General features: G+C 54.6%; 1 protein-coding gene and 1 long non-coding RNA gene across 4 annotated transcripts in view; one reads left to right on the top strand and one right to left on the bottom strand.

Moving 5' to 3' along the window:
• THBS3 (thrombospondin 3) overlaps positions 1-8,339 on the bottom strand; it is a 24,006-nt gene continuing 15,667 nt past the window's right edge. For 2 of the 3 annotated variants that reach the window (XM_011987481.1, XM_011987478.1), the window contains 19 exons: positions 7,914-7,940; positions 7,624-7,706; positions 7,487-7,538; positions 7,213-7,361; positions 6,656-6,796; positions 6,352-6,429; positions 5,812-5,964; positions 5,489-5,599; positions 5,292-5,399; positions 4,846-5,005; positions 4,390-4,508; positions 4,201-4,253; positions 2,799-2,992; positions 2,442-2,620; positions 2,285-2,333; positions 1,872-2,068; positions 1,451-1,623; positions 394-533; positions 1-309 (listed from right to left, as the gene is read on the bottom strand). In XM_011987481.1, coding sequence (XP_011842871.1) covers positions 251-309; positions 394-533; positions 1,451-1,623; positions 1,872-2,068; positions 2,285-2,333; positions 2,442-2,620; positions 2,799-2,992; positions 4,201-4,253; positions 4,390-4,508; positions 4,846-5,005; positions 5,292-5,399; positions 5,489-5,599; positions 5,812-5,964; positions 6,352-6,429; positions 6,656-6,796; positions 7,213-7,361; positions 7,487-7,538; positions 7,624-7,706; positions 7,914-7,940 — 2,225 coding nt within the window. In that variant the 3' untranslated portion in view covers positions 1-250. The remainder of the gene's footprint in view (positions 310-393; positions 534-1,450; positions 1,624-1,871; positions 2,069-2,284; positions 2,334-2,441; positions 2,621-2,798; positions 2,993-4,200; positions 4,254-4,389; positions 4,509-4,845; positions 5,006-5,291; positions 5,400-5,488; positions 5,600-5,811; positions 5,965-6,351; positions 6,430-6,655; positions 6,797-7,212; positions 7,362-7,486; positions 7,539-7,623; positions 7,707-7,913; positions 7,941-8,339) is intronic. The other variant, XM_011987479.1, reaches the window with a different exon arrangement.
• On the top strand, positions 1,257-4,961 carry LOC105544844. Its single transcript, XR_001006830.1, has 3 exons — positions 1,257-1,427; positions 2,793-3,008; positions 4,567-4,961. It is a non-coding gene; the product is annotated as an uncharacterized LOC105544844 (long non-coding RNA).

The raw sequence follows: 8,339 nt of genomic DNA on the forward strand, positions 1-8,339 counted from the left end.
TTAGAAAACAACCAGAACTTTATGGCAATGTGCTGTCATCTTTCCTGGGGTTAGTGCCTGAGTAATACCCCTTGAAAACTCATCCCCTGAAGAGTGGGGCGACCACCCCTCTGGAACTGAACTCCTTTTGGGTGCCAGAGAAGGGTCTGTGGTTGGCTGAGGGGCTGTAGCTTAGACCTCAGGGTCTCCAGGGTGGATCCCAAGGCCAAAGGGTCTAAAATTCTGAATTCTGAATCCGGTGGCCTCCTCCTCACACCCTTCCCTGGAGCAGCTGCCTCCGGAATGGCTCAAAGTCCTCAGGCACTGTGTCTGAAGGGGAAATAAGTAAAGTCAGAGGATGTGGCTCTCCCATAAGGCATGAAGGATCAGGTTGATCTCAATCAGTCACCTCACCATTGCATCGATACTGGAGATTGGACCAAATGATGTTTTCTTGGGAAAAGCAGAATACACCAAGACGCCCCCCTCGCATGGATGTGTCAATAATCACCCCAGAATCCGCCACAAGCTGGGGTCCCTCATAGAGCTTCACCCTGTCCAGGATTCCAGGATAGGAGTGTCCATTGGTGCTAGGGTGCCAGTGGGCACTCTGCCACCATGCCTGGGGCCTTGCTTTTCCCCAGCCCCCCTTGAGCTCACCAGGCCTGAGAGAGAAGGGAGGGAGGGAAAGGGAGGCAGGAAGGAGAGGGAAGGGGGGTGCTTTTCTCAGGCCTGGGGCCCCAGCTCTTTGTCCAGCTCCTTTTGCATCTCAAAGCACCAGCCGCATTCCAAGCGAGGATTGGGTTGCCATGACGATAAGCACAATGGGCTGGGGGGTGAAGTCACCCGCTTCCCAGGCTCTAGTCCACCCCCTTTTATCCCCTGTCCTGGCACCCCACAGCCCCAGGCACCTTAAAGGGGAACCAACCCAGGTTCCCGGATTCTGGGCTCTTGGCCATGGAAAGTCCAGCCTCTAAGCAGACCCATTTCCCCTCCCTTCCTGTTCATCCCCACCAACTAGGGCTACTTGTTGGAGAGGAATGCAAAGTTGTGAACAAAGTGCTGAACCGAGGCCTGTGAAGTCAGGGCCTTGGTTTTCTCTTCTGTAAATGATGATCCCTTCCAGGTCAGATGATCCTTATCCAGGTTGATAAGACAGATTCCAGGCCATACCAACTAAGGGACCAGATGTGATGTGCCCCTCCACAGATTGGCCTGGGTTTGGAGGCTTCTGGAGAACTGTAAAGGGCATCTAACCCAATGCCCTCATTTTACAGAGGGGAAAATAGGTCATGGAGGAGGAGTGACTTCACCAACATCACTCATAGGTGCTTGTGTCCGTGGTGAGAAAGGGAGATGGAGAGAAGTGGCTGCAGTCCCCACCCATGGAGAGGTCACTGGTGAGTCCCAGCTAAAGAGGAAGGACAGGCCCGGCCTGAGTCCCACAGGTGGGCTCAGCCCCTCTCCTTACCGAATGTAGCCAACTTGAGGCCGGTGCAGAAGCTGCCAGCGATAGGAGGTCTTGTCCCGCCAGCCCACATTTCGTGGGTCCGTCCACAGTAGTCGCACCTGATCAGGGGTGTGGCCAGTATGCCACAGGGCATTTCGGAGGTGCTCACCTGGGCCAGACACTGATGTCACTGCCTGGGAGACATTGGCAAAGACAGTGGGTCAACTGCAGAACTGGAGTGAGGGGAGACAACAGGTTGGTAAGTGCAGGTGGGAAAGGGAGTCAAGGCGGTCATGAAAATGCCCTGGGGCCCCACAGAGCTGGCTCCAAGCCAGATGTCTGGGTAAGAGGGTTCCCAGTCAAGCAGTGGGGGAGGCCCTGGGGCTGCAGAGGAGAGCTTTGGGAAAGGGCCCTGGGTTGGGGAATCTGAGCAGCTGGGGACCTTGAGCTGCAGCCCGGGCTGGGCAACTGCCCGAAAGGGTGTAGCCTGCCAGTAGGTCTGCTCAGTCTGCTTCCACATGACTACGTAGAAGCGGCCACTGTCTTGATAACTGAAGAGAAAGCCTGCGTAGTCATCGTCAGTCACTGTGTTCACATGGAAGGTGCCTTCAAAGTCCACACCATTGAAGGCCGTGTATCCTGGGGTGGGGGTGGGATAAAGGTCAGGGGCAGCAAAGCTACTGGTGGCCCATCATGGGGTGAAGTTGGGAAAGGATGCCTGCTATGTGTGTGGCCAGCTTGTGCCACTGCCTTCTCTCTCACCACTTTGCCCATTCTCCCTGTTTCCTCCCCTACCCTCTGCCCCTATAGGATTCCTCCATTTGGAAGTGATTGAACTATATATCCCTTACATACCAACTGCCAAGCCAGGGTCACTGTTCATGGTCTGAACGATTTCCATGCCCTGGGGTTGTATAGTAAAGAAAAAGCTGTGATGCAGGTGTGCTATCCCTCCCAGGCCCCCCGCCCCAGTAGCCCTGATAGCACCTGCCCAGTCCACTGCCCCGAGTACCTGGTTGAGCACAACCCAGTTTGGGTCAATCTGAGCATCACCCTCAGGATCCAGGACGACGGTCTGATAGGCCCGAAAATCCGTAAGCGTTACCTCTGCACTTTCGGGACACACATCCAGGGGGTCGACCACAGCATCATTATCAAAGTCATCCTCACACACATCACCAACGCCATTGCCTGGGCAGAGTGAGGCTGGGTGCTCAGGAAGGCCCTGGCCACTGCCATTAGGCAACAATACCACCTGTTGGGCCTTGCATTCCTGACTTCTTTCCCCACCTTGCCGTTCCTCACTTCCCAACGGGGCTTGCTGCCTCCAGCTGGGCAAAGGCAACATGCTCTGGGTCCCCAGGCTTACCATCTGAGTCCTTCTGATTGGGATTGGGTACCAGGCGGCAGTTATCAGGACCAGGAGGCACGTAATCTGGGATGCCATCATTGTCATCATCCCCATCACACTCATCTCCAAGTCCATCGTTGTCTGAGTCCAGCTGGGAGCTATTTGGCAGCTGTGGGCAGTTGTCCTTGGTGTCCTGATGCCCATCCCCATCACTAATCAGAAGAACAGGTACCAAATAAAGGTTTTAAAGGTACTCCTTGTCCTTCCCCTTGCTTCTGCCTGGGAGCCTCTGGAGTCTACTCTCCATACAATCAGACCTCTGGCAGTCAGTTTTCTGAGGTGAAGGTCCAGCAGTAGGAATGGAGGGATGACTATAAGAATGACTTCCTGCTCAATAGCGATAGAGAATTAAGGCTAAATCATAGAAGGAATTTAGAATATACTATGGCCCGGGCACAGTGGCTCACGCCTGTATTCCCAGGACTTTGGGAAGCCAAGGTGGGCAGATCACCTGACTTCAGGAGTTCGAGACCAGCCTGGCCAACACAACGAAACCCTGTCTCTACTGAAAAAAAAAATTAGCCGAGCTTGGTAGCACGCGCTTGTAATCCCAGCTACTCAGGAGGCTGAGGCAGGGAAATCGCTTGAACCCTGGAGGCAGAGGTTGCAGTAAGCCGATACCACATCACTGCACTCCAGCTTGGGTGGCAGAGTGAGACTCCATCTCAAAAAAAATAGGAGGCCGGGTGCGGTGGCTCACACCTGTAATCCCAGCACTTTGGAAGGCTGAGGCGGGCGGATCACGAGGTCACGAGATCAAGACCATTCTGGTTAACACAGTGAAACCCCATCTCTACTAAAAACACAAAAAATTAGCCATGTGTGGTGGTGGCCAATTGTAGTCCCAGCTACTCGGGAGGCTGAGGCAGGAGAATGGCGTGAACCCAGGAGGCGGAGCTTGCAGTGAGCCGAGATTGTGCCACTGCACTCCAGTCTGGGCAGCAGAGCGAGACTCCGTCTCAAAAAAAAAAAAAAAGATATACTAGAAGAAAGTAAAATATCCCCTATAAGAACTTGCATTTTGCCAGGCACAGTGGCTCACACCTGTAATCACAGCACTTTGGGAGGCAGAGGCTGGTGGATCACCTGAGGTCAGGAGTTCGAGACCAGCCTGGCCAATATGGTGAAACCCTGTCTCTACTAAAAATACAAGAATTAGCTGGGCTTGGTAGCACACGCCTGTAATCCCAGCTACTCGGGGAGGTTGAGGCAGGAGAATCACTTGACCCTGGGAAGCGGAGGTTGCAGTGAGCCAAGATCGTGCCACTGTACTCTAGCCTGGGTGACAGAGCAAGACTCCGTCTCAAAAAAAAAAACAAAAAAAAAAGAAATACCTTGCATCTCTTGATCAAGACCTTACCTGTCTTCATTGGTATCACAGACATCCCCCACCAAGTCGCTGTCTACATCTGTCTGAGAGAGAGGGACCTGTTCTCACCATCTCCTCTTTATAACTCTGAAGAGGGTGATCTGACCACTTCCCATCCAAAGGGCTGGGGCTTCATCCATCAGTACTCTCATCCCTCCCGTCCTTACCATCCCCCTGTACCTGGGTAGGATTGCTCATTTCAGGACAGCTGTCGCAAGCATCTCCCACCCCGTCCTCATCCCTGTCTGTCTGTAGTGGGTTGGGGACTTTAGGGCAATTGTCCAATCCATTGGGGATGCCTAGAAGACATGGGTGGCACAAGGTTGTTACTAGAACACGCCATACTCTCTCTCCTAGGTTGGTGAAAGTCCTGAACTTTGTCTCCCCACCTAGAGGACAACTGGTCAGGAAATCTGCCTGTTTCTTGTCTTACCTTCTAGTCCACACTCTGCCCAACGCTACGCCCTGCCTCACATTCCCATTGACATCTGCTGCAGGTAGTCTCTCCTCACCCAGGCCAGCGTCCACAAGCCTGCCTCCCCAGTTCACAGAGATGTTCTAGCTTCCCTTCTTCATCCCTACCTGATCCAAATTCTTACAGGTCCCCCAGCCACCCCTTCAGCCCCAGGCCTGCACCATCCCCATCCACGTCGTTGTCACAGGCATCTCCTTCCCCATTGCCATCTGTGTCCTTCTGGTCATTGTTGGGAACGTTGGGGCAATTGTCACAGGCATCACCAAATGAATCTGTATCTGAGTTCTGTTGGTCTTTGTTGGGGAACAGCCGGCAGTTGTCCTGGGCAGAGGGGTGGGAGGGGAAGGGTCAGGTCTCCCCTAAATCACTTGTCATCTTGCACCTATTTTGTCACTGTATCCTTTTCTAAGATCACACCCTTGTGATGGACAAACTGCTCAGCACAGTCCCACCCACCCAGCCTCCTTGTCCTGGGCACAAGGTTTTTGCCTCTCTGATTTGGAGTATTGAGCCCTTCCTAGAGAGCTGCCAAATGAGGTAAGAGAGGCACTGAGAGGACAGGAGGAGAGGAGAGGAGCTCCAAGGGGCAGGGCAATCTGGGAGTCACCTCAACATTCTTGATCCCATCCCCATCAGCATCGTCATCACACTGGTCCCCCACACCATCATTATCAGCATCTTCCTGCCCAGAGTTGGGTGTCAAAAGGCAGTTGTCCTAAAGTCCAGGGGAAGAGAATGGATGAGTTCTGGCCTGACCCAGCCTGGGCTCCCCACTACGCCCCCTCACCCGCCTGCTCCCTGCACCTGTTTGCAGTGTTTGTTGTTGTCCATGCAGGGCAGTGCTTGGTCTGGATAGCCATCGATGTCTGTGTCAGTCCCACATACGTTCCCATTCCCAGCCCAGCCCACGTTACACTAGGGCAACACAAAGGGTAGGAGCTAGCAGTTTGGTCTGGCTCCTCTCCTCCCTCTATTTTCCCTGCTTCAGGTTCTATTCTCCCCACCAACCAGTTCCTGGGCTCAGGCCCACCTCTCTCCTGTGAAGGCCTGCAACCCAGGCCCTAAACATAGCCCTACCCCTTTCCCCAGACTCTCCCTTTTCCTTCCATGCCTGAAGCCTAGCTTACCTGGCAGGACACTGCACCATTGCGTTCAAAGAGACAATGAGCATGGATGTGGCAGGGACTGTGGGCTGGGCTATGGCAGGTCCGGGCTGGGAGGCAGCCCTGGCTCTGGTTGCCCAGGAAACCCAGGCGGCAGGGACCACACTTGAAAGAGCCCTAAGAGTGGAGAGGCAGCATCTTAGGAACGAGGGTGAGCCCACCAGGCACCCAGGACCAGCACTGCCCCACCTGCGGGGTGTGGGCTGGGCACTCGGCTATGCCAGGCATATCAGTATCTCCTTTAGGTTCTCATGACAGCCTTTCAGGGTGGATAATAGCCTTGGTTTTCAGATGAGGAAGCTGAGGCTCAGAAAAGTTAAATAACCTGCCAAAGAGCTAGCAAGAGGCAAATCAGTATTCCAAACCAAGTCCATGTGAACACCTAATCTGTGTAGTGTCCTGGGGAGGAGGAAAGGCAGCAGGAAATTTGAAGGTAAGAAGGGGAAAGGGTTGGGGTTTTACCATTCCCACCACCCCAGAATACACTCAGGGTATTCAGCTCACCACAGTGTTGGTGCAGATGGAGTTTGGGTCACAGCCACCATTGTTGCCATCGTTGCATTCATCGATGTCATTGCAGACCTGAAGGGGCAGACTTTGGGTGGAACCAGACCTATGGTGGGTCTCCTCAGATACAGCAGAGGACACTGGTATGGCCTTATCTGTGAACATCAACATTAAGCCCAGACCCAAAGCCGATGCAAAGCCATCCATGTCCCATTCATCACAAGGGTCCCATGTCTAACCCAGAAGCCCCTGGCCTCTACAAGGCCAAGATCCCTTGTCCACACACACTACCCAGTCTGACCTGTTTGCTGGCCCGGGCATAGTCAATGCCCACACCAGACACCTGTGTGCCCTTGTACCCTCGAGGACAGGCCTCACAGTGGAAGCCGGGCATGGTGTTGATGCAGCTGGAGCCCGGGAAACAGGGGTCGGCGTGAACACACTGGGGAACAAATGAGAAGGCAGAGGTCAGGCCACCCTCTGGGAAACTCAGGCCCCTGCCTGTGATCCATGAACCATTGCTCCAGGTCTCCCCTTTGTGCAGCTCTCCCCCCAACACAACCGCCTTGTGCTCCTGGTCCCCACCCCGCTTCCCTCGGGGTTCCCTCTCTCCCTCCCCATGCGCCTGGTCGCCATCTCAAGTCTCCCCTGCAGTTTCCCCAGCTCCTTCCCTGTGTGGCCTTCAGTCTTTGCCCTAGGCCTTCTGTCTCTCCCATCTTGCATTTCTCTTCTTGCCTCTGACCTCTCCTAAACTCCAAATTCCTCTCCTCTGGACCAGCATTTATCCCACCCTCTTGGGCTCCTCCTGACATCCTCACCCCAGTTTTCTGTACCCTTCTGGGCTCTGCCCTCCCCCACCTCATTGATGTCACTGCAGTGGGTGCCGTTGCCCTGTAGGCCGGGGGGACAGGGCCCACAGCGGTAGCCCGGGTACTCGTACACTTCCATGCAGTCCACGCCTCGGAAGCAGGGATTGGGGCTGCAGTGGGAACGCTGCTCATGGAAGCCTGAGGGGTGGACACAGTCAGAGCTACCCGGTGGTCACTATTTAAGCCACGAGAAGGGAAAGCCAAAGCCATTGGGTGGGGAACGTGGCACTATCATCTGGAGCCTCCCCTGCTCTCCCACTCACCGCACACCTGACACTCCATAATGGTGTTTCGGATCAGGGACATTTCCTTCACCTGGAGAAGGATGGGAAGGAGTCAGCACTTGACATCTGCCACCCCACCCCAGAATCAGTGCCACCCTTCACCGGCCCACCCAAACCTGGTCTCGTATATCATCCCGCAGCTCCACCAGGATCTGGTTGAAGAGGGTGAGTTGGGTGACCAGCGCCTTGGTCTGCTCCCCTGTCAGGACCCAGGGTGTGAGGAGCTCAGTACTGGAGCACCAGTCCTGGGCCCTCCATGGGCAATAAGCCGGCACATGCCATGGCTGCCCACCTCTGCCTTTAAACCTACTACATTCCTGACTGAAGAGGACTTAGTTTCAGGCAGCTGCCAGAGCCTGGGGCCTCCTCCCCCGTCCCTGCTTCCGTTTCAGTGTGGCCTACTCACCTAGAATGGAGTGCAGTGCATTGGTCACTGGAGAGGAGAAGAAAACATAGTCAGAGGGGTGAGGTGAAGTGAAGAGAGGCCTGGTTGGTGAGGAGGAAGAAGGAAGGTGAGGACAGGGACAGGGCTGGAGCCCCAGAATAAAGATGGGGTGCTGGATACTGGGAGGGTAGAGCTGGCAGACAAGCAGTGCCAGCTCCTTCCACAGGGCAAAAGGCCCTCTAAGGGAGTTGCTTCACAGGAAGTCAAAACCCAAATCCTCCTGGTTCCTAGGCATGGTAGTGGCAGAAGGGATGGGCCCAAAGCAGGGCCAGGGCCCCAGTACACCCATTCCCTTCTTTTTTCTTTTTTTTTTTTTTTTTGAGATGGAGTCTCGCTCTGTCGCCCAGGCTGGAGTGCAGTGGCCGGATCTCGGCTCACTGCAAGCTC

Source organism: Mandrillus leucophaeus, unplaced genomic scaffold (assembly GCF_000951045.1).
Source record: "Mandrillus leucophaeus isolate KB7577 unplaced genomic scaffold, Mleu.le_1.0 Scaffold310, whole genome shotgun sequence".
Lineage (NCBI taxonomy): Eukaryota > Metazoa > Chordata > Mammalia > Primates > Cercopithecidae > Mandrillus > Mandrillus leucophaeus.